General features: G+C 43.4%; 1 protein-coding gene across 3 annotated transcripts in view; it reads right to left on the reverse strand.

The window, feature by feature from the left end:
• Positions 1-23625, reverse strand: part of LOC133636266 (phosphatidylinositol 4-phosphate 5-kinase type-1 alpha-like) — a 110769-nt gene extending 87144 nt beyond the window's left edge. For 2 of the 3 annotated variants that reach the window (XR_009822202.1, XM_062030105.1), the window contains exon 1: positions 23502-23625. Coding sequence is in view for 1 of the 3 variants with exons in the window: in XM_062030105.1 (XP_061886089.1) it covers positions 23502-23547 (46 nt within the window). In the remaining 2 variants the exon portion in view is untranslated. Of the gene's footprint in view, positions 1-4496; positions 4779-23501 lie in introns of those variants that run through there. The other variant, XM_062030106.1, reaches the window with a different exon arrangement.
• Positions 23626-24618: the final 993 nt, after the last annotated feature.

Below are 24618 nucleotides of genomic sequence, written 5' to 3' on the forward strand. Positions count from 1 at the left end.
ATGTGTAAATAAATGAACACTGAAATTCAAGTATTTCTTTTATTTATATATCTATATATATATATATATATATATATATATATATATATATACATATATATATATATCTATATATATATATATATATATATATATATATATATACATATATATATATATATATATATATATATATATATATATATATATATATATATATATATATATATATATATATATATATATAGCTAGAATTCACTGAATTCTGAATTTCTTATATATATATATATATGAAATACTTGACTTGGTGAATTCTAGCTGTAAATATACTCCTCCCCTCTTAACCACGCCCCCAACTACGCCTCCTCGCCCCAACCACGGACATGTTACGCGACGGACACAGTCATTACATTTCAATGCACTAAATTAGTCTGATTTCCCAAATAGTTAGGTTTTCTGTATTTTCACACCTACATGTGAAGTCCCAGTGTCCATGCACACAAATATGACTGTGGGTAATACACATGTGCCTATTGTACACTGGGGGGCACTCATTTCCTTTTAACATTGATAAAAGTATTTATTTTCCGGTTGACTTAAGACGTCACACTAGGCGCCTGTGGCACCTAACAAGTTGGCAGCCTCGCTCTGTTGTGATGTCCCCTGTAATATTGACACAGATTAGAAATACAAAGTCTCTGATGGCTATGCTGATGTTAAATAGCAGACAGCGTCAAGAAATTATCTTAGATTGCGCTACGAACATGACGCTACTACCAAGAATGTATTGGGATTTTTTTTCTAAGGAATTTATGGATAGAGAATGATGTAAACAAAACTTTCGAATGTTAATACATCACTGTTACACTACAATAAGCAAGGCATACCATGCAGTCCCGCGCGCTGATCTTGGACTATCAGATCACATGATGGTGCACTTAATCCCTTCATACAGACAGAGACTGAAACTGGGTAAACCTGTTATGAGGACCATTAAGTGTTACACCACTGAGGCTGTGGGGGAGCTGCGCGCATGTTTGGAGACGACAGACTGGGAGGCAATTGGAGCGGCCACGGACAATCTGGACGGGTATACGGACACTGTGACCTCATACATACAGTTCAATGAGGCGCGCATCATTCCAACGCAAACCAGGGCTTGTTATAACGACTAGCCCTGGTTCACACCCAAGCTCCGACAGCTGCACAAGAAAAAGGAGACTCCGTGGAGGAGCGGGGACCGGAGTACCTACAGAGAAGCGAAGTACCACTTCAACAGGGAAGTGGAGAAAGCTAAAAATCCATCCATCCATCCATCTTCTTCCGCTTATCCGAGGTCGGGTCGCGGGGGCAGCAGCCTAAGCAGGGAAACCCAGACTTCCCTCTCCCCAGCCACTTCGTCCAGCTCTTCCCGGGGGATCCCGAGGCGTTCCCAGGCCAGCCGGGAGACATAGTCTTCCCAACGTGTCCTGGGTCTTCCCCGTGGCCTCCTACCGGTCGGACGTGCCCTAAACACCTCCCTAGGGAGGCGTTCGGGTGGCATCCTGACCAGATGCCCGAACCACCTCAACTGGCTCCTCTCGATGTAGAGGAGCAGCGGCTTTACTTTGAGCTCCCCCTGGATGGCAGAGCTTCTCACCCTATCTCTAAGGGAGAGCCCCGCCACCCGGCGGAGGAAACTCATTTTGGCCGCTTGTACCCGTGATATTGTCCTTTCGGTCATAACCCAAAGCTCATGACCATAGGTGAGGATGGGAACGTAGATCGACCGGTAAATTGAGAGCTTTGCCTTCCGGCTCAGCTCCTTCTTCACCACAACGGATCGATACAGCGTCCGCATTACTGAAGACGCCGCACCGATCCGCCTGTCGATCTCACGATCCACTCTTCCCCCACTCGTGAACAAGACTCCAAGGTACTTGAACTCCTCCACTTGGGGCAGGGTCTCCTCCGCAACCCGGAGATGGCACTCCACCCTTTTCCGGGCGAGAACCATGGACTCGGACTGGGAGGTGCTGATTCTCATCCCAGTCGCTTCACACTCAGCTGCGAACCGATCCAGCGAGAGCTGAAGATCCTGGCCAGATGAAGCCATCAGGACCACATCATCTGCAAAAAGCAGAGACCTAATCCTGCAGCCACCAAACCAGATCCCCTCAACGCCTTGACTGCGCCTAGAAATTCTTGGCGGAGTCCAACCCTCACTGGAAACGTGTCCGACTTACTGCCGGCAATGCGGACCAAACTCTGGCACTGATCATACAGGGAGCGGACCGCCACAATCAGACGGTCCGATACCCCATACTCTCTGAGCACTCCGCACAGGACTTTCCGAGGGACACGGTCGAATGCCTCCAAGTCCACAAAACACATGTAGACTGGTTGGGCAAACTCCCATGCACCCTCAAGGACCCTGCCGAGAGTATAGAGCTGGTCCACAGTTCCACGACCAGGACGAAAACCACACTGTTCCTCCTGAATCCGAGGTTCGACTATCCGGCGTAGCCTCCTCTCCAGCACACCAGAATAGACCTTACCGGGAAGGCTGAGGAGTGTGATCCCACGATAGTTAGAACACACCCTCCGGTTCCCCTTCTTAAAGAGAGGAACCACCACCCCGGTCTGCCAATCCAGAGGTACCGCCCCCGATGTCCACGCGATGCTGCAGAGTCTTGTCAACCAAGACAGCCCCACAGCATCCAGAGCCTTAAGGAACTCCGGGCGGTTTGGAGGAGCTTTTTAACTACCTCAGCAACCTCAGCCCCAGAAATAGGAGAGCCCACCACAGATTCCCCAGGCACTGCTTCCTCATAGGAAGACGTGTCGGTGGGATTGAGGAGGTCTTCGAAGTATTCCCTCCACCGATCCACAACATCCGTAGTCGAGGTCAGCAGAACACCATCCTCACCATACACGGTGTTGATAGTGCACTGCTTCCCCTTCCTGAGGCGGCGGATGGTGGTCCAGAATCGCTTCGAAGCCTTCCGGAAGTCGTTTTCCATGGCTTCCCCGAACTCCTCCCATGTCCGAGTTTTTGCCTCTGTGACCGCTGAAACCGCACACCGCTTGGCCTGTCGGTACCTGTCCGCTGCCTCAGGAGTCCTATGAGCCAAAAGAACCCAATAGGACTCCTTCTTCAGCTTGACGGCATCCCTCACCGCCGGTGTCCACCAACGGGTTCTAGGATTACCGCCACAACAGGCACCAACCACCTTGCGGCCACAGCTCCAATCAGCCGCCTCGACAATAGAGGCACGGAACATGGTCCATTCAGACTCAATGTCCAGCACCTCCCTCGTGACATGTTCAAAGTTCTTCCGGAGGTGGGAATTGAAACTCTCTCTGACAGGAGACTCTGCCAGACGTTCCCAGCAAACCCTCACAATGCGTTTGGGCCTGCCAGGTCTGTCCGGCATCCTCCCCCACCATCGCAGCCAACTCACCACCAGGTGGTGATCGGTAGAAAGCTCCGCCCCTCTCTTCACCCGAGTGTCCAAAACATGAGGCCGCAAATCCGACGACACAACTACAAGGTCGATCATGGAACTGCGGCCTAGGGTTTCCTGGTGCCAAGTGCACATATGGACACCCTTATGTTTGAACATGGTGTTCGTTATGGACAATCTGTGACGGGCACAAAAGTCCAATAACAAAACACCGCTCGGGTTCACATCCGGGCGGCCATTCTTCCCAATCACGCCTCTCCAGGTTTCACTGTCGCTGCCAACGTGAGCGTTGAAGTCCCCCAGTAGAACGAGGGAATCACCCGGGGGAGCACTCTCAAGTACTCCCTCGAGCGAATCCAAAAAGGGTGGGTACTCTGAGCTGCGGCTTGGCGCGTAAGCGCAAACCACAGTCAGGACCCGTTCCCCCACCCGAAGGCGGAGGGAAGCTACCCTCTCGTCCACCGGGTTGAACTCCAACATGCAGGCTCTGAGCCGGGGGGCAACAAGAATTGCCACCCCAGCCCGTCGCCTCTCACTGCCGGCAACGCCAGAGTGGAAGAGAGTCCAGCCCCTCTCGAGAGAACTGGTTCCAGAGCCCTTGCTGTGCGTCGAAGTGAGTCCGACTATGTCTAGCCGGAACTTCTCCACCTCGCGCACTAGCTCAGGCTCCTTTCCCCCAGCGAGGTGACGTTCCACGTCCCAAGAGCTAGATTCTGTAGCCGAGGATCGGACCGCCAAGTGCCCTGCCTTCGGCCGCCGCCCAGCTCACTTCGCACCCGACCTCTATGACCCCTGCTATGGGTGCTGAGCCCATTGGAGGGGGGACCCACGTTGCCTCTCCGGGCTGTGCCCGGCCGGGCCCCATGGGGACAGGCCCGGCCACCAGGCGCTCGCCATCGTGCCCCACCTCCGGGCCTGGCTCCAGAGGGGGGCCCCGGTGACCCGCGTCCGGGCGAGGGAAATCTGGGTTCCTTGTTAAAAAATAGCTAAATATGTGTACTCTAAACGTCTACAGGAACAGTTCAGCTCGAATGACTCTGCAGGCGTGTGGAGAGGATTAAGGGCACTTACGAACTGGAGCATCTGGACTCCCCAGGAACCTACGCCAGGATCCTATTTGTGGACTTCAGCTCTGGCTTCAACACCATCCTCCCTGGACTGCTACGAGACAATCTCTACCAGCTCAGCGTGCCCAACTCCCTCTGCAGTTGGATCAGTGACTTCCTGACGGACAGAAAACAGCACGTGCGGCTGGGGAAGATTGTCTCGGACAGTCGAACCACGAAAACTGGTACTCCTCAGGGCTGTGTACTTTCCCCCTGGCTCTTCTCCCTGTAAACAAACTGCTGCACCTCCAGTCACCAGTCGGTAAAGCTGCTCAAGTTTGCGGATGACACTACTCTCATCGGGCTCATCTCAGATGGTGACAAGTCCGCCTACAGGAGAGAGGTGGACCGGCTGGCGTCCTGGTGCAGCCTCAACAACCTGGACCTGAACGCCCAGAAAACAGTGGCGATGATCTTGGACTTCAGGAAGGTCAAATCCCCACCATCCCACCTCACCCTGATTGACTCTCCCACCCCCGTCTCCATTGTGGACTCCATCCGTTTCTTGGGCACCACAATCACCCAGGACCTCAAGTGGGAGCCGACCATCAGCTCCCTCATCAAGAAGGCCCAGCAGAGGATGTACTTCCTGCGGCAACTGAAAAAACTGAAGGTGCTGACCGAGATGCTGGTGCAGTTCTACTCAGCCATCATTGAGTCCATCCTCACCTCCTTCATCACTGCAGTCGATGCTTGTCTCGGACTGTCCGGGACAAGCATCGACTGCAGCGCATGGTATGTGCTACTGAGAAGGTGATTGGCTGCAAACTCTCACCGCTCCAGGACCTGTTCTCCTCCAGGACCAGGAGGCGTGTGGGTCGGATCACAGCTGACTCTTCTCACCCTGGACACAAACTATTCTCCCCTCACCCCTCAGGCAGGAGACTACGGTCCATCCAGACCCACACCTCCTGCCACCTGAACATTTTTTTCCCCTCGGCCATCAGACACATGAACAATAACAAGATTTGATAGCTCAGTTACAGTTCATGTTATTCTATTCTGTTATATGTGTTTTATGTTGAACAATTGCGCCAAGCAAAATTGCTAGTTTGTGAACCCGTTCTCAAACAATGGCAATAAAACTCTTCTGATTCTGATTCTGATTTCCAAGGTCATTCATAAGGCTCTGTGGATTGATGGAAGGAGTTTTAAATCCGAAGGAAAATACCGTTTGTGGTGCAGCTCTCATCTGTTCCATATGAGAGTTGCTATTGTTCTGGACTATCTTGCCAATTGTGCGGAATACAGAGTTATTGCTAATCAGTTTGGAGCGCACAAATGCAGTGTGAAGAGGCTTATGTACGCTTTATTATTTGCCTTGTAATATACCTGCTTCATTCTCTTTCACCTCATTCGTATTTCGTTTGGGAGTCCGAATTAAGTCAGCATTCTAAATTTCCTTCGCTGCCTTCTTAAACAAAGCTGTTTCTTTTTTCTCCAATTGATACACTTTAAAATAGTATGTTATTTTAATTGGTGAAGCAAATAAACATTCTACTCTTCATTACAATTGTTGCCTACATTTTTATTGAATGGCATTTGCTTCCGGGTTGTATCCCACCCGATGACACTAGCGCATGTGCAATACAAAGGGTCCCCTCTGGCGGTTGAGAGATCTGGTTTTCAATCGCATAATCCAGGTGTGTTAGTCCAATTTTACAAAAAACGAACACGGTCGGATTTAGGTGTTTTCATAGGTTGTTGAAGGCTTATTTAGAGCCCAACTATTTGAGAAATCGGACTAATGTAGTGCATGGACACATACTGACTGTTGCAGACAAGCAGCATAAATAGTAGAAATCCACATGTGTAATGTCGAAGAATTTTGTAAATACCCCTTAATGTAATTGAATGTGGCGCGCCACCACGACATTTACCACCACACTTTGAAAATAAAAATACTTTTTTAACTTGAAAACAAATTAAAGTTATTTAGTGAACTGTAGCTCACAAAAGATATCACACAAAGACGCAATTTTTTACTTTTATTTCCAATCTCATCATAACAAACGGCACAATTCCAACAGGTTTTATCTCCAGTGCAAACACTTTAGTCTTTGCGAGTCATTGCTTACCCAGACACACAACAACACTTCCTCATTCTCCACCAATCACCTTTCAAGCACGGACAATGTGTTTGCAAACAATGGAAAAGCTGACATCAAATCCAAACCACACAAACATTAAACATTAACACCAGCTGGTCGTTGCAGTATGAATTCATATATATAGCCTATTATTTGCGCACTATTGACAAGTGATGTACCAAAAACTCGACCACCAAAAAAAATACTTTGATTATCAAAAACATTATTGTGCCTAATTTTGTTGTGATGCCCCGCTGGATGCATTAAACAATGTAACAAGGTTTTCCAAAATAAATCAACTCAAATTATGGAAAAAAATGCCAACATGGCACAGCCATATTTATTATTGAAGTCACAAGTGCATTATTTTTTTTAACATGCCTCAAAACAGCAGCTTGGAATTTGGGACATGCTCTCCCTGAGAGAGCATGACAAGGTTGAGGTGGGCGGGGTTGAGGTGGGGGGTAGGGGTAGCGGGGGGTGTATATTGTAGCGTCCCGCAAGAGTTAGTGCTGCAAGGGGTTCTGGGTATTTGTTCTGTTGTGTTTATGTTGTGTTACGGTGCGGATGTTCTCCCGAAATGTGTTTGTCATTCTTGTTTGGTGTGGGTTCACAGTGTGGCGCATATTTGTAACAGTGTTAAAGTTGTTTATACGGCTACCCTCAGTGTGACCTGTATGGCTGTTGACCAAGTATGCCTTGCATTCACTTGTGTGTGTGAAATGTCGTAGTCATTAAGTGATAGGGCTGGCACACAAACGCAGTGCCATTAATGTTTATTGGCGCTCTGTACTTCTCCCTACGTTCGTGTACCACTCCGTACAGCTGCGTTTTAAAAAGTCATACATTTTACTTTTTGAAACCGATATCGATAATTTCCGATATCACATTTTAAAGCATTTATCAGCCGATAATATCGTCAGTTCGATATTATCGGACATCTCTAGATGTCACAACGATGTCATAATCTGTTAGGGTTGGACCCCCAGGATGCAGACACAGAGGCAACGTGCAGGAAAAAGACCAAGAAACAGGAAATAGACCAAGAAACAGGAAAAAGGCAACAGTAGCCTGTCATGCAGGGTATGACAAAAGAAAGTTCTAAGTCCCAACACTCTGATAAAGACGAATTCAAGAAAGAACTTAAAGTAAGAAGGTATCGTCTGTGTGGCTTCTCTCATCCCCACCCACACTGGTTTAAATGCAACTTAGATAATGAGTTTCACTATATAAATCGCTTTGAGTCTCTAGAGAAAAGCGCTATATACATATAATTATGTTCACTTCACTAAAACAATATATAATAAATTGACATAATTTCTTGGCAGAAAAGTACATTTTAAAAGATCGAGAAACCAGTTCTCTTGGGCAATGTACTTGCTTTTAAATTGAATTATTACTAGGGCAGCACGGCGGAACAGGGGTTAGTGCATTTGCCTCACAATACGAAGGTCCTGAGTAGTCCTGAGTTCAATATCGGGCTCCTCTCCAAGGTTTCTCATAGTCATTCACATCGACGTCCCACTGGGGTGAGTTTTCCTTGCCCTTATGTGGGCTCTGTACCGAGGATGTCGTTGTGGCTTGTGCAGCCCTTTGAGACACTTGTGCTTTAGGGCTATATAAATAAACATTGATTGATTGATATTGATATAGGCGAATTGAGTGTTCACTTTGCTTCAAGTACACTTTCTGTTGTAGACAGCTTTGTCTTTGTTAATAAAGTTGGAAAAAAAACATTCTGTCATATTCTTCTGAGTATATATATCGATCACTCTGTCTAAGAGAGCACAGCCTGTAGGTTCAATGTACACAATTGAATATCTTAGTTGCTCAGATAGTAATCTAAACTTAGATTAGGGTATGTTGTTTAATTGTTTTCATGTTAGCATTTAAGCTACCACCAGTCAGTCTGAGTTTATTAAAGTTATCAATCACGGTTTTTCGATAATTTTAATTTAAAACGGTAATACTAACTGTCAGAAGTTTTACCGCAGTTATCATTAATATCGTTTATCGTTACATCCCTAATAGAAACATTTCAAAATGGTTAAAGGTTAAAAATGCTGATACTTAAAATGTTCAAGTTTAATTAATGATTACATTTATATCACAATTATAATTAGCCAAAACACAGGATGGTAATGTGACAATTTCAATTAAACATTTAAAGTATTTCCTACTACTATAATTAACGACCAAATATGAGTACACCTACCCCCCACCCCCAAATTTAACAAGATAATAAGCCACATGGCGCAGCAGGCCTGGGGTAGACAACCAGACTAACCCAATTACTTAACATAAGAGGGCCACAGACAATAGACAAACAATCTGTTCCTCACTATACAATCCCTGCCGGTCTCTATCCAGTAGCCCGCAGCCTTTACATAGCAAAAATAGGCCAGCCTATGAGAAGGGAATAAATATAAAAGTTATTTTTTCCTCTTGGAAACTGGGCAGCATACTGCACTTTAAACATGTACGCCATCATAGCTGCAAGTAAGCTACTATTTGTGTTCTGACTGTGCAGGAAAAAAATAGTCCATTGTGCATGAGAAAACTAGTAAGTGTCACACATCTAAATGGATTAGTCGTTCCAAGGAATACACCAGTATGTAGAGGATCATTTCATCATGTACTCACCATAAACATAACAGAGAGGAAAAAGAATAAAAGCCTGCACAAACAAGATGAGAGAAAAGAGACCATCACAATTTGTTTTGTGGGTAAAACTGATGGAGGCTCAGCATGAAAGATGAAATATGGTACTTCCCTGTCATAACGGAGATGAGGAAGAAGGGTGTAAAGCAGAGCAGTTGAAAAACAATATGATTTTTTTTGGCAGATTGCCTAGACCAGGGGTCGGCAACCTTTACCACTCAAAGAGCCATTTTGACCCGTTTCACAAATTAAAGAAAACAATGGGAGCCACAAAACTCTTTTGAAATTTAAAATGAAATACTGCATACAAAGTTTTTTTTTGCTTTGTGCTATGTATAAACCAGGGGTCTCAGACCCACGGCCCGCACCTTAATATGAAAATGTAATGTTAGTGCGGCCCGCGAGTTTTATATGAATGGCGCTTGACAGCGTCATACTTGCCAACCCTCACGATTATTCCGGGAGACTCCCGAATTTCAGGGCAACTATTTCCTCGAATGTCCGCTGATTTTCACCCCAACAGCAATATTAAGGGCGTGCCGTGATGGCACTGCCTTTAGCGCCCTCTACAACCTGTACAAACAGCGTGCCAGCCCAGTCACATGTTGTATGAGGCTTCTGCAGACACACATGAGTGACTGCAATTCATACTTGGTCGACAGCCATACAGGTCACACTGAGGGTGGCGTATAAACAACTTTAACACTCTTACTAATATGCGCCACACCGTGAACCCACACCAAACAAGAATGACAAACACATTTCGGGAGAACATCCGCACCGTAGCAGAACATAAACACAACAGAACAAATACCCAGAATCCCATGCATCCCTAACTCTTCCGGGCTACATTATACACCCCCGCTATCACCAAACCCCCCCCCCCCCTCCCACACACACACACACACATCAACCCCCGCCCCCGCCCCCACCACTCCATATTCTCTACTGCTCACTAGTGTTATCATATCTGAGTTATTGTGCAGAAATATGGGGCAACAACTACAAATATGCACTTTATTCACTAACGGTGTTACGAAAAATCGATTACAATAATACACATCGTTGGATAAAGAGAACATAATTGAATCTGAATTTAATTGAATATAAATATTGAAATTCAACAACTTGGTGCATTTGCAAACAGTTAAAATTATGTATAAAGTAGAGTTGTACGATATACCGATACTAGTATAGTATCGCGGTACTAATGAATCAAAACCGATACAATACTCTGTTTAAAATGTACCGGTTACCAATTTTATACATATTTTTTTTTCACCAGCATGACGCCGCGCCGTCACGTCATGACATTCCTGCGTGTTTGGCAGCGCACAAACAGGGAGTACTCACAAGCAGACATGGTGCGTAGACAGAAAAGGGAGAATGGACGCATTTTGGTTAAAAACTGACGATAAAGGTGAAGCTAGAACACTGTAACGCCCTCAGGAAAGGTGCTTTAAGACATGACTAGCAGTTAACATCCATCCGGAGTCTGCAGTGTTTTAGCTACTTCTAAATCACTAATCCTCGCCTTCATGGCGACGAATAAAGCAAGTTTCTTACAAGTATCATCCCTGCAGGACGAGGAATAGCTAAAATTCATATTATGTTGATAAACTCAGGAAATATGTCCAAGGACATATGAGGACTTTGAACATGTCCAATGTATGATCCTGTAACTACTTCGTATCGGATCGATACCTTCATTTGTGGTATCAGCCTAAACTAATGTAAAGTATCCAAAAAACAGAAGAATAAATGATCATTACATTTGAACAGAAGCGTAGATAGAACATGTTGAAACGGAAAATAATCAGATATTAACAGCAAACGAACAAGTGGATTAATAATCCATTTTTACAGCTTGTCTTGTATGTTATTGCATATGTCTGCAGACAAATTAGGAGCCTTTGTTTGCTTACTTACAACTAAAAAAAAGTTGTCTAGTATGTTCACCATTTAATTTTAAGGCCAAAATTGTCCTTTGATTGCAATAAGAAACATATGTTTAATGTACCGTAACATTTAAAAAAAAAAAAAAAGCCAATAATGCAATTTCTTTGTGGTTCCCTTTATTTAGAAAAGTATCAAAAAGTCAAATCGAAAAAAATTTTGGTACCGGTACCAAAATATTGGTATCGAGACAACACTAGTACTAAGCAAACTATAACTTGCTGCCCAAGAATGTTCAACAATTCTTCTCAACAAAAGAGGAGAAATTTAACCTAAAGGAAAAACAAATTTACATTTATTTGTATGCGCGTACAACACTTAAGACCTTTAGCCTATCCGTATGTGGAATTCAATTATGGAATGGATTAAGCACAGTTTAAGACACTGTTCAAACTACAGGTGTTCACAAAGTACAAAAAACAAGAATTATGAACATCTTGAACCTTTTTTTTTTAGATAATGATTTACCTATTTAATATTTGTTTACTTAGCTATGGTATATCATTTATTTTTTCAGTGTTCTGTTACAAACAGAGAACACGGAAATGGGATAAAATTGATATGATATGAAAAGGGGTAGGATTAAATAAACTCTGCTTCTTCCTACTCCTTTTCAGACACGCTGTAATGAAACAACTGGAAATATGTGATGCATTACATTGTATTTTATGCATGTTTGAAATAAACTGAAACTGAACTGAAACATATACAGAGTCTCTCTCTACAATGCTAAATCCTGGACGTATGCATGTGTATATTGACAATAAAATATTTTTTATTTTCCATCCATCCATCCATTTTTTACCGCTTGTCCCTTTTGGGGTCGCGGGGGGTGCTGGAGCCTATCTCAGCTGCATTCGGGCGGAAGGCGGGGTACACCCTGGACAAGTCGCCAACTCATCGCAGGGCCAACACATATAGACAGACAACATTCACACACTAGGGCCAATTTAGTGTTGCCAATCAACTTATCCCCAGGTGCATGTCTTTGGAGGTGGGAGGAAGCCAGAGTACCCGGAGGGAACCCACGCAGTCACGGGGAGAACATGCAAACTCCACACAGAAAGATGCAGAGCCCGGGATTGAACTCAGGACTACTTTTATAATATGTTAATACTTTTAGTGCTGCTGCTTTAAACAATTGTAAACAATAGCGGTTCAATGTGGCTACTTAGTAAGCCACGCTAAATTGCAAACGTAATAACGGATTACCGTAATTTTCGGACTAAAAGTCGCTCCGGAGTATACGTCGCACCGGCCGAAAATGCACAATAAATAAGGAAAAAAACATATATCTCTGCAGCATCGCGTGGACATCGGGGGCGGTACCTCTGGATTGGCAGACCGGGGTGGTGGTTCCTCTCTTTAAGAAGGGGAACCGGAGGGTGTGTTCTAACTATCGTGGGATCACACTCCGCAGCCTTCCCGGTAAGGTCTTTTCAGGTGTACTGGAGAGGAGGCTACGCCGGATAGTCGAACCTCGGATTCAGGAGGAACAGTGTGGTTTTCGTCCTGGTCCCATGCATCCTTGAGGGTGCATGGGAGTTTGCCCAACCAGTCTACATGTGTTTTGTGGACTTGGAGAAAGCATTCGACCGTGTCCCTCGGGAAGTCCTGTGGGGAGTGCTCAGAGGGTATGGGGTATCGGACTGTCTGATTTTGGCGGTCCGCTCCCTGTATGATCAGTGCCAGAGCTTGGTCCGCATTGCCGGCAGTAAGTCGGACACGTTTCCAGTGAGGGTTGGACTCCGCCAAGGCTGCCCTTTGTCACCGATTCTGTTCATAACTTTTATGGACAGAATTTCTCGGTGCAGTCAGGGCGTTGAGGGGATCTGGTTTGGTGGCTGCAGGATTAGGTCTCTGCTTTTTGCAGATGATGTGGTCCTGATGGTTTAATCTGGACAGGATCTTCAGCTCTGGATCGGTTCGCAGCTGAGTGTGAAGCGACTGGGATGAGAATCAGCACCTCCAAGTCCGAGTCCATGGTTCTCGCCCGGAAAAGGGTGGAGTGCCATCTCCGGGTTGCGGAGAAGACCCTGCCCCAAGTGGAGGAGTTCAAGTACCTCGGAGTCTGGTTCACGAGTGAGGGAAGAGTGGATCGTGAGATCGACGGGCGGATCGGTGCGGCGTCTTCAGTAATGCGGACGCTGTATCGATCCCTTGTGGTGAAGAAGGAGCTGAGCCGGAAGGCAAAGCTCTCAATATACCGGTCGATCTACGTTCCCATCCTCACCTATAGTCATGAGCTTTGGGTTATGACCGAAAGGACAAGGTCACGGGTACAAGCGGCTGAAACGAGTTTCCTCCGCCGGGTGGCGGGGCTCTCCCTTAGAGATAGGGTGAGAAGCTCTGCCTTCCGGGGGGAGCTCAAAGTAAAGCCGCTGCTCCTCCACATGGAGAGGAGCCAGATGAGGTGGTTCGGGCATCTGGTCAGGATGCCACCCGAACGCCTCCCTAGGAGGTGTTTAGGGCACGTCCGACCGGTAGGAGGCCACGGGGAAGACCCAGGACACGTTGGGAAGACTATGTCTCCCGGCTGGCCTGGGAACGCTTCGGGATCCCCCGGGAGGAGCTGGACGAAGTGGCTGGGAAAGGGAAGTCTAGGCTTCCCTGCTTAGGCTGCTTCCCCCGCGACCCGACCGCGGATAAGTGGAAGAAGATGGATGGATGGATGAAAAAACATATATACGTCGCACTGGAGTATAAGTCGCATTTTTTGGGGAAATGTATTTGATAAAACCCAACACCAAGAATAGACATTTGAAAGGCAATTTAAAAAAATAAAGAATAGTGAACAACAGGCTGAATAAGTGTACGCCATATGACGCACAAATAACCAACTGAGAACGTGCCTGGTATGTTAACATCATGGCAAGAGTCATTCAAATAACTATAACAGATAGAACATGCCATACGTTTACCAAACAATCTGTCACTCCCGATCGCTAAACCTGATGAAATCTTCTTCGTCGGTGTCGCCTCTGGTATGCGCCCCGCTAGCATCCTTTCTTTCTGCTGCTCGATTGCTGTTCTCTGCAGCATATTTCACTCTGTCCAGCTTGTAATCTGCAGTATATGATTTCCTTTTCGGTGCCATTTTAGTTCAGTCCTTCTCAGTTTTTATAAGTTACCGCCAATGTTGATGTGATCCATTTTAATAGCTCCGGCAGTAGCGTATAGCATATAGCAGTTAGCATATCATGACCCACAATGCACTTCTGCCATGACCCGCCCCCGCCGAATTCTTCGGCGTGGCGAAGTTGGGAGAGTGGCCGTGCCAGCAATCTGAGGGTTACTGGTTCAATCCCCACCTTCTACCGTCCTAGTCACGTTCGTTGTGTCCTTGAGCAAGACACTTCACCCTTGCTCCTGATGGGCCTGGTTAGCGCTGTGCATGGCAGCTCCCGCCATCAGTGTGTGAATGTGTGTGTGTGAATGGGTGAATGTGGAAAATAGTGTCAAAGCGCTTTGAGTTCCTTAAAAAGGTAGAAAAGCGCTATACAAGTACGACCCATTTACCATTTACCATTTATTGGTTGACGTGTGAGTGACGATTGCTGATGTGTGTGTGACGATTGCGGACATTTTCTTCGTCGCTCACGCGAATGAGATAAACAATATTATTTGATAGATTGACTCGCGCAAGCATGTTTGGGTAAATATGGATAATCCGCTGACGTCACACTTGAGCAAATCGTCACACTTGAGCAAAACGTCAAAACATCAAACAAAATTCAAATTGTTTGGAGGGAGTTTGAAGGAAGGAAATATTGTTTTATAAATATCTCAGCAATGCCTCCACGGATTGATTTCAAATTTTCAGGATGTATGCCAATCCCAAATAACATAAGCAGGTAGAAATAGGTAAGAAGAGTTGGCATTGCATGATAGGGCCCATTTAAAGGCAAAATGAAATGATATTTAGTTCCTACAATAAACGAGAAAATAAACTCTAAGGAAAGCCGAAAAGTCGACAAAAGATGCTTAACAAATAAATACAATTCACAAATTAGACAAGACCTAAACAGTATAATATTCTATGGAGGGAAGCTCACAGTCACTATGTTTCCATGCATTAAAATAGTTCGTTTTTTTTGGTATTTCCACACCAATGTGTGACGTGTCCATTCGCTCTCTCTAATGCGACTATTGGTCATACGCGGTGTGCTATTGGTCATACTGGGGGGCGCTTATTTCCTTTTAGCGCGGATACATGTATTTATTTTCCGGTTGACCTATGATGTCACACTAGGCGTCTGTGGCACCTAACAAGTTAACAGCCTAGCTCTGTTGTGATGTCCGCTGTAATATTGACACAAATTAGAAATACTGCGTCTCTAATGGCTATGTTGATGTTAAATAGCAAACAGCATCAAGAAATTATCTTGGATTGCGCTAAGAACATGAAGCTACTACCAAGAATGTATCGGATTGGATACAGGTCTAAAGCAAAGAAAGAGTGGCGGCAGAGAGTTTTTTTCGAAGGAATTCTTTTGGAGGAGAATAATGGAAAAAACGTTTGAATGTCTCCGAGTTCATTGATAAGGCTCTGGATTCACGATGGGATTAAGGTGATTCCATGGGTTGTAGGATGCTTACTTAGAGTGGAACTATTTGAGAAATTGGACTAATTTAGTGCATCCATCCATCCATTTTCTACCTCTTGTCCCTCGGGGGACAAGAGGGACATTGCGGGGGGTGCTGGAGCCTATCCCAGCTGCACTCAGGCGGAAGGCAGTGTACACCCTGGACAAGTCGTCACCTCATTGCAGGACCAACACAGATAAACAGACGACACTTAGGCCATAATAACTTCAGAAAGTAAAAGGAACAAAAGAAGGAAGGACATGTACTTTGAAAAACGTAGTTCTGCCCACAAACATAGTTGGTAGATCTATTTAAGAGTAAGTATCTATGCTATTTTAAAGGACCTACAGCAAAAAAGCTTGCCAGAGATTACATAGTATATGACAGCACTCTAATGTTTTTAGGAACCTGCTGCAAAAATGTAAGTACATTTATTTAACTGAACTCACAGGCCGGCCTTAAAACCCCATGTAAGTCAATACCTTCATGTTTTGTTGTTAAATATGGTTCAATAACATGATAGTGTCAAACCACACATACTAACACAGAGTTTTCGTCATGGGTAATTACTAGAGATGTCCGATAAATGCTTTAAAATGTAATATCGGAAATTATCGGTATTTGTTTCAACCTCCCGATTTTGCCGGGAGACTTACGAATTTCAGTGCACCTCCCGAAAATCTCCAGGGGCAACCATTCTCCCGATTTTCTCCCGATCTCCACCCGGACAACATTATGGGGGGCGTGCCTTAAAGGCACTGCCTTTAGCGTCCTCTACAATCAAGTGACGTCCGCTTTTCCTCCATACAAACAGCTTGCAAGCCCAGTCACATTATATATGCGGCATTTACACACACATAAGTGAATGCAAGGCATACTTGATCAACAGCCATACAGGTCACACTGAGGGTGGATGTATAAACAACTTTAACACTGTTACAAATATGCGCCACACATTTCGGGAGAACATCCGCACCGTAACACAACATAAACACAACAGAACAAATACCCAGAACCCCTTGCAGCACTAACTCTTCCGGGACGCTACAATATACACCCCCTGCTACCACCAAACCCCGCCCACCTCAATATTTCGGGGCTGTAAATCTAATTTTGAAATGAGCATATACCGGCTGAACTACCGTTATCAATTATAAAAGTATTCAAAAGGGCCATTTAATGATGACTTGACATGAAATTATTACATATGGCACCTTTACAGTCCACTGGTATCGTCGACCTATTCCGTGCTTAAGTTTGCCACACTTCCAAGAGGTGGGCCAGGGCACGGCATCAGTCCTCACAAGCGATAACCCAACATATTTCAGATAGAAAGGCAGAGTAATCAATCATAGCCGCCATCTTGCACAGTAAAACTAAACTCACAATAATCCACAAAGGGAGGAACTAATACAGCAAAATAGCAGTGATGAGATAGGCCAACTGAAGGATTGATTATTGATTATAATTACAAATATAGATATATATACACTCTATACCAGGGGTGTCAAACTCTTGTTACAGTTAATATATATACAGTATATATGAATTGTAAGGTATGATCGCCTGATTATGTTACCACACAATTCCCTATGGATTATATTTTTTTTAGATACAAATTGATGGGTAACATACTTGCTTCTAAAATCATAAGTGGGGGGACAAGCATTTTATTCTGAGAAAAAATGTTTGGGATAGAACGTTAATAATACAGGGGTGTCCCAATTTTTTCCAACAAGTATTTTTTTAAAGTTAAAAGTCAAAGTATACAGCGCCATTTTAAAATATCTTAATTTTATAAAACAATGCTAAAAACAGACATTTCATATATTTAAAGACAAAACTTAGTGTCAGCGTTGTGTAAAAGTTGACAATGTGCATTAATATTAACTATTACACAGGTAAAAAAAATAACAGTAAAAAGTGTCCCATTTTTTTTTCTTAATGAAAAAAAAATTAAAAATCGAAACAGTCGCTGAATACTATGACTTTTCTACATACTTCTTCTTTCCTTTGGTGGAAAAAGTTCGGACTCCCTCGAGTTAACAGTATTACATTTTTAGCTTTTTTTCATATTACATCACAAATTTTTTGTACATTATTTTTTTTTTATAAATCCGACAATATGTTGCGGGCCAAAAAAAGGGGGCTGCAGCCTGCACTTTTGACACCCCTGTGTTAATATAATGTTTTTTTACATGGTCATATAGTTTTCAAGTTTAAAAGACATGCAATTGTATGTCTTATTCTGTAATTTTCTGTCAAAATTGAAAAAACACAAATGCTTAGTAAAAAAGATGAAGTGCTTTATTGACGCACATCATTTCCAGGATTTTCGCGGGTCACATTAAACGATATGGCAGGCCAGATCTACCCCCGGGGCCCTGAGTTTGACACACGTGCTGTATTAAGCTGGCGACAAGCTGTCTGTCTTTACGGGCCTCCTGACCTGTCACCCTGACTCCTAGCAAGGATCCGTCTTGTTGTGAAAACATCAAGTAATTGTTATGGCTATTCGTAATCACTGCACAAGACTCTTCGCTCGTAAACGCTCGTATTAATATGATAATCACACATCCTGTAGGTTAAATCAGTCCCACAAATTCCAATGGCTCCAGCTTGTTGTGCCAAACCACCTGGACTATTATTCTCTGGAATAGCCCCCACCTTCGTGAAGACTCGTCTGGCCATAAACGTGTTTTTCCGGACCAAAATTTAAAAATAGTTTTCCTTACGGACTATAAGACAAACGAATGATTATTGGTCAAGGCTCAGTCTTTGGCGGAAGCTGGCTAGTGGAAGCTGCGCTCATGGAGCTAACCCTTAGGCTTTTGCGAGTCAGACCCACGCTGTTTACCGGCATTTACCTGTGACCTGTTTTAAATACATCTTGCTAAATGTTTCAGTAGGACCTGGCCTCTGACTGTTCAATTGAAAAATGCAGGTAGAGTCTAACCCCTGATTTCCACAGGATGAAAAACGGCAGTAGAACGTCATCGCCACGGCGGCGAACTCTTTCTGTTTTTTTTATTCAACTCATGGTGTCGGTTTCGACCATGCACTAAATATACACAAAGCTTTTATTTTTGCCGGTTGCCGCAACATGGCGGATCAATTTAGATAAAATTGCTTGTGTTGGTCAGGGAGTCAAGCACAGACACAAAATAAATTATCCAGTTTACTTTCAAAATAAAATAGTCCATCTTAAAGGCGGATCGTATTTTACACTTAGAAACGTCCTGTTGGGCGGGAACAGACATGAAGTCAACTTGTCAAAAGGTTTTCGGACGTAATTTCACCTCAAGTGGATGAGGACACCTTGATTGTGGAGGTCCAAAATTTAGGAAGTGTATCCAGGCGTATCCCAGGCAGCTATTTCAGAACCTGTGTCAAACACCAGCTGATACAAGAGCTGGGGAAGCAGAGGATAGGTTTGTAGGAGTTGAATAAAGTGTGTGTGTGTGTGTGTGTGTGTGTGTGTGTGTGTGTGTGTGTGTGTGTGTGTGTGTGTGTGTGTGTGTGTGTGTGTGTGTGTGTGTGTGTGCGTGCGTGCGTGCGTGCGTGCGTGTCATTCTGCAAGGAAAAACTGTTGTCTTTTCCACAAGTAGGGATGGGAATTGAAAAGCAGTGTTAGAATTTAACCACGCCAACCGCAGAAAATGCCACAACCGCACTTGTCACTTGCCGTAATGCCCTAAAAAAATTGATCAGCATCGACGGCAAGAACATGCCATGACCTCCCTTGACTTTTTACTTGCTGATGGTTAATTGTAACGTAATTGTTTCGTCGAATAAATTGATAAAAACACACCGACATTCAATCAATCATCAATCAATGTTTATTTATATAGCCCTAAATCACAAGTGTCAACATTACTTATTTTCTTACATTTTCAACTGTTTAAGACATCGCATAATTAACCCTAATCAGTATAAACAACATGGGCGCAGCCATTTTGGAAGCGTGCGTCAAAGGTTAACCGACAACGAGAACAGCACAGTTGTTCCGATATTTTCCGAGAGATACACGAGTTGCATCAGGGTCTCGAATCACGTCAGGTGTTTGGTGAATATAGGTCAGGCAGCTCTCAAAATGCCGAGTAAGGAACAAATCAAAAAAAGAAAACACGAACAATTACAGACTGTTGGGAAAAAATGTAGCAAGTTACACAACTTCTTTCGGTAAGTTAATTTCATTGTTTAAACGGAGTGCTAAATTAGTCGATCGTTTGCCCTCAAAACTCAGCAGTTCTAGACCTGTCAATGTTCTTCATGTGCTGTATCGTGAATGTTTATTTTGATTCATGGCTGTCAACGACCACATGTGCAACATGTGGATTTGTTTACTTTTTTGTAAAAGTTGAACATAAGTCGCTGATGTAAACAATAATGGAACGAAAATTGCATGCCGTTTTAAATATTCGTTTATACACAACTTTACTAAAGTTTACTACAAGTTAGACTATCATATGGCGTATGACATATTTCTATTTATTGACATTTGATTATTTGTATATCATATACTTGTGTGTGTTTGTGTGTGTGTACAATTGCCTTGATGTTAAAAAGTTAAAATTCGAGGCCTGTGCTATTATTTGTTAAATTTAAATGAATGCCTTTTAATTTAGATGAGCATGACGAAAAACAGATTTTGGCCGTCTCCGGGCGGGCAGTTCCCGCTCCAGTTAATGTCTGCTGCTAGACGAATGTCACCATGCAGCAACTAAATTTGTGGTGTATTTGCTACAGTAGACACTCCTAATTTTAGGTAGGCAAATTGTAGTCAATATTTTCTCTCAGTCATTATATTATACAGGTGAAATTTACAAAATTATGATATCGTATACAAGTCCATTCATGTCAGCAATTAACTTTGAATGTGAAACTAATATGTGATACTAACTCATTAAATGCAATGTGAGGTATGCCAAGCCTTTATTATCATTTTGATGATCTTGGCTTACACTTTTGAAACCCCACATTTTGAGATTTTCAATTCAAGGTTTTCATAAACTGTAAGCCACAATCATCAAAATGATAACCAATAAAGGCTTGACCTAACTCACTTTGCATGTAAAAAGTTAATATCAAATGTTACTAAATGTTACATCCTTTTGTAATTTCCACATGATTTATTTTGTTAAATTCTGCAGAAGAATATTTATCTATTACGTTTATTAATTATTTTTTAAGTACCTTTTTTTCTTCTATGTGACCTCACTGTAGGCTTTCTAAGGTCATGTTACCAAAATGTTGAAAGAGACATATTGGACCAAATATACAAAAAAATAATCTGTTTGGAGCCGCAAAAAATTAAAAGCCTTATATAAGTGTTATAATGAAAGCAACACACGATGTGTCTATATTAGCTATATTAGCCTATTACAAAAATGACTGTGTCGCAGGCTGATGCAAACCTGCGTTGACAGAAATATTGAAATGTAATATTTTATCTACATATTTTTACAACATTGGAAAACATTAGTAAAATGGAGGCTTCTCAGAGGGTGAGATAACTCCTGGAAATTACTGGCATTGAATGGCCAAAGGTATAGATGTGTGTGTGTCCAAGTTAAAGGAAATGTCAGGCTGTCTTGTTTTAATGGATTTAGTACAATCTTTGCAAGCTGGGTAACGTTTGCTGTGGTCTGGAACAACATGGAACACAAACAACTATCAGAAATGCAGCCAATATTACATACAGATAATGTGTCATGAGACATGCAAATATAAATCAAATACAGAAGACAGAAAATTAAATGAGCTCAAATATACCTACAAACAAGGCATAATGATGCAATACAGCCAGCCTAAATAGCATGTTAGCATCGATTAGCTTGCAGTCATGCAGTGACCAAAAATGCCTGATTAGCACTCCACACAAGTCAGTAACATCAACAAAGCTCACCTTTGTGCATTAACGCACAATATAGAAAGTTTTTTGGACAAAATGAGAAAAATTGAGTGGCTTTAAACACATCTTTCTGTGGCAGTGTCGGAGAAAGTTGTACATGTAAACAAACTACAGTGAGACCGCCAAAATTAGTAGGACAAAACGGCGCTCGCCAAATACTCATCAGTGAAGCATATTTATTATAAACAATGGGATTCCCTAACAATTAGGAAGGTTTGTGTCATGAACAGAAAACATATTAAAACAAAAAATATATTTTTCCCCTCATCTCTTTCAATTTTCGTAAATTTTAGAGCCGCGGATTGCCGACCCCCGCTCTAACTAGACAAAATGTATGCTAATCCGCCCTTTTTTCTACATAAATATCAATAAAAAGGAACCTAATCGTTAAACATAATCGAAACTGAAATCCGAACCGAAAATATCAATTCCCAACACTAGCCACAAGTAGGTCAAGATGCGCCCGCCTGTGGGTATTGATGGACGGCAAAACTTGAGACATTCCGTCGTGTTTACTTTATCACGTGATTAGGGTTGGCCTAATATCAAGATTAGTGATTTAGAAGTAGCTAAAAAAAAACCTTTGACAGATGTTTGTCGCTGGCGCTATGTTTTAAACCGCTAATCGCAGAGTAGCGCTTCAGATCCACCTTTATTATTAGATTTGAAGCCAAAACACGTCCATTCTCCTTTTTCTTTCTCCACGATGCAAGTGGCCTCTGCATGTGTTGACTGGCAACATGTGTCTCGGCACACCTCGGGCACATGAAGAAAAAAAAGTACTGGTATTTTTCAACTGCAGTATACTTTTTTTTTTAAAAACTCATTAGTACCGCAGTTGGCCCTGCGATGAGGTGGCGACTTGTCCAGGGTGTACGCCGCCTTCCGCCCAAATGCAGCTGGGATAGGCTCCAGCACCTCCCGCGACCCCGAGAGGGACAAGCGGTAGAAAATGGATGGATGGATAGTACCGCAGTACTTTATTGGTACAGGTTTACCGAACAACCTTACACGTGCTTATGCGTGGTTTCGCGATTTGTCGTGAAAGTCCACGCTATTTTGCTACACCGAGCCTCAACAGAACGGTGGTGCCGTTCTGTGGCGGCAACGTTTTGCTGCCGTTCCGCATCCTGTGGAACCAGCATCTAAGTATTCAAGGCCTTGTGCAAGTAAACTCTGAAAGACTACTGCAAACACAATTATTGCTGGATTAATATTATTGAAGGTCAGACTGATATCATGAGGACCATATTCAGACCGCGGACCGCCAGTTGATTGACAATGGCAACAATGCAGCTACCGTTATTTTCTTGTAGAAATCATGAGGTAGATAAACAACACAAACACCAATTAAAAACATTTTGCCATTGAGAAACAACGAACTGAACTAGAATTGCTCAGTTTTTCGACTCCCTTAATGTTGTATTGGGAAAGAAATGACCGGTTTGACAACAAAACACGACCATTGTGGTCTGGTGGATTTTAGCAAATATAAACCGGGGCTAAATGAATGGCTGTAAATGTATATAGTTATTCTCTAAAACACAAAGTAAGTTTTAAGACATCACTACAAAAGCCAACCATTATTCCGTTCATTTATTGGGTTGCCTCGGTGCTAGCTAACATTAGCATCATAGCTACCCAGGGCTGTCCAAATTCAAAGGCACCACATCTCTATTGTGTCATCTCTACGAAATATCCCTCTGACGTCGTTGTATGTTCGTTTCATGGCCAAAAGTAAAAATAAATGATGTGTAGATACCTGTCGGGGCTGTCGATCCCGGGTCTGCTGTTTCAGCAGTCGCCATTATGGTTTGACTGTCTCACAGCACAATACCAACACTTTTTCAATCCCGTGCTCCTAGGGTCGCCGCGGCATCACAGCGGCACCCAGTGGACAGAAGAGGAAGTTACATGTTTGTGATCAGTGTAACACAAACCTGGGCATTCTGCGGCCCGCGGGCCGCATCCGGCCCTTTGTACGTCGCTGTCCGGCCCGCATGAGGCCAATTATAAATTGCAAAACATTTTTTAAAAAGTATCTATTTCGAGTGTGCAATACAACGGTGCTGCTTTTGTTTTGAAAAGCGTTATTTGTATTACTTCCGTGCGGACGTATGCTCGTGCGCGCAATGGCAATCACAAATACAAAATAAATTTAAAAAAAACATCTTTGTCGTGCGTGCAATACAACTGTGCTGCTTTTATTTTGAAAAGTGTTATATGTGCGTATGTCCTGTGAGGGAAGGCGCACAGCGACAAGTGATGCCCGGTTATCCCCGAGACGCTAAAAAGAGAAAAGTTGATGACGAATGGCGTGTTTTAAAAAAGACATGGACTGCCAAGTAAAGGTAAAGCCGTGTGCTTATTTGTGGTACACACGTTGCTGTCTTTAAAGAATATAGTGTAACGACCTGCTGAAGTAGATGTTGTCTTCTTGAGTTGCGTAAATGAGAAGTGAGGAGACGTGCGTGTGGAAGGAACGAGATATGTTGAGCTGTGTTAGTATAGCTTGCTCAATAAAAGTTTAAAAAGAGCGTCAGACTTCGTGTGCACTTCTTCTGGACGCTACAATTGGTGTTTTTTTTGATTGATTGATTGAGACTTTTATTAGTAGGTTGCACAGTGAAGTACATATTCCGTACAATTGACCACTAAATGGTAACACCCGAATAAGTTTTTCAACTTGTTTAAGTCGGGGTCCACTTAAATTGATTCATGATACAGATATATACTATCATATATACTATCATCATAATACAGTCATCACACAAGATAATCACATTGAATTATTTACATTATTTACAATCAGGAGTGTGGAGGGGGGGTGGGGTGGGGGGGGGGGGATATGGACATCAAGTAGTGGACATAGAGAGAGA

This window comes from Entelurus aequoreus, linkage group LG20, assembly GCF_033978785.1.
Source record: "Entelurus aequoreus isolate RoL-2023_Sb linkage group LG20, RoL_Eaeq_v1.1, whole genome shotgun sequence".
NCBI lineage: Eukaryota > Metazoa > Chordata > Actinopteri > Syngnathiformes > Syngnathidae > Entelurus > Entelurus aequoreus.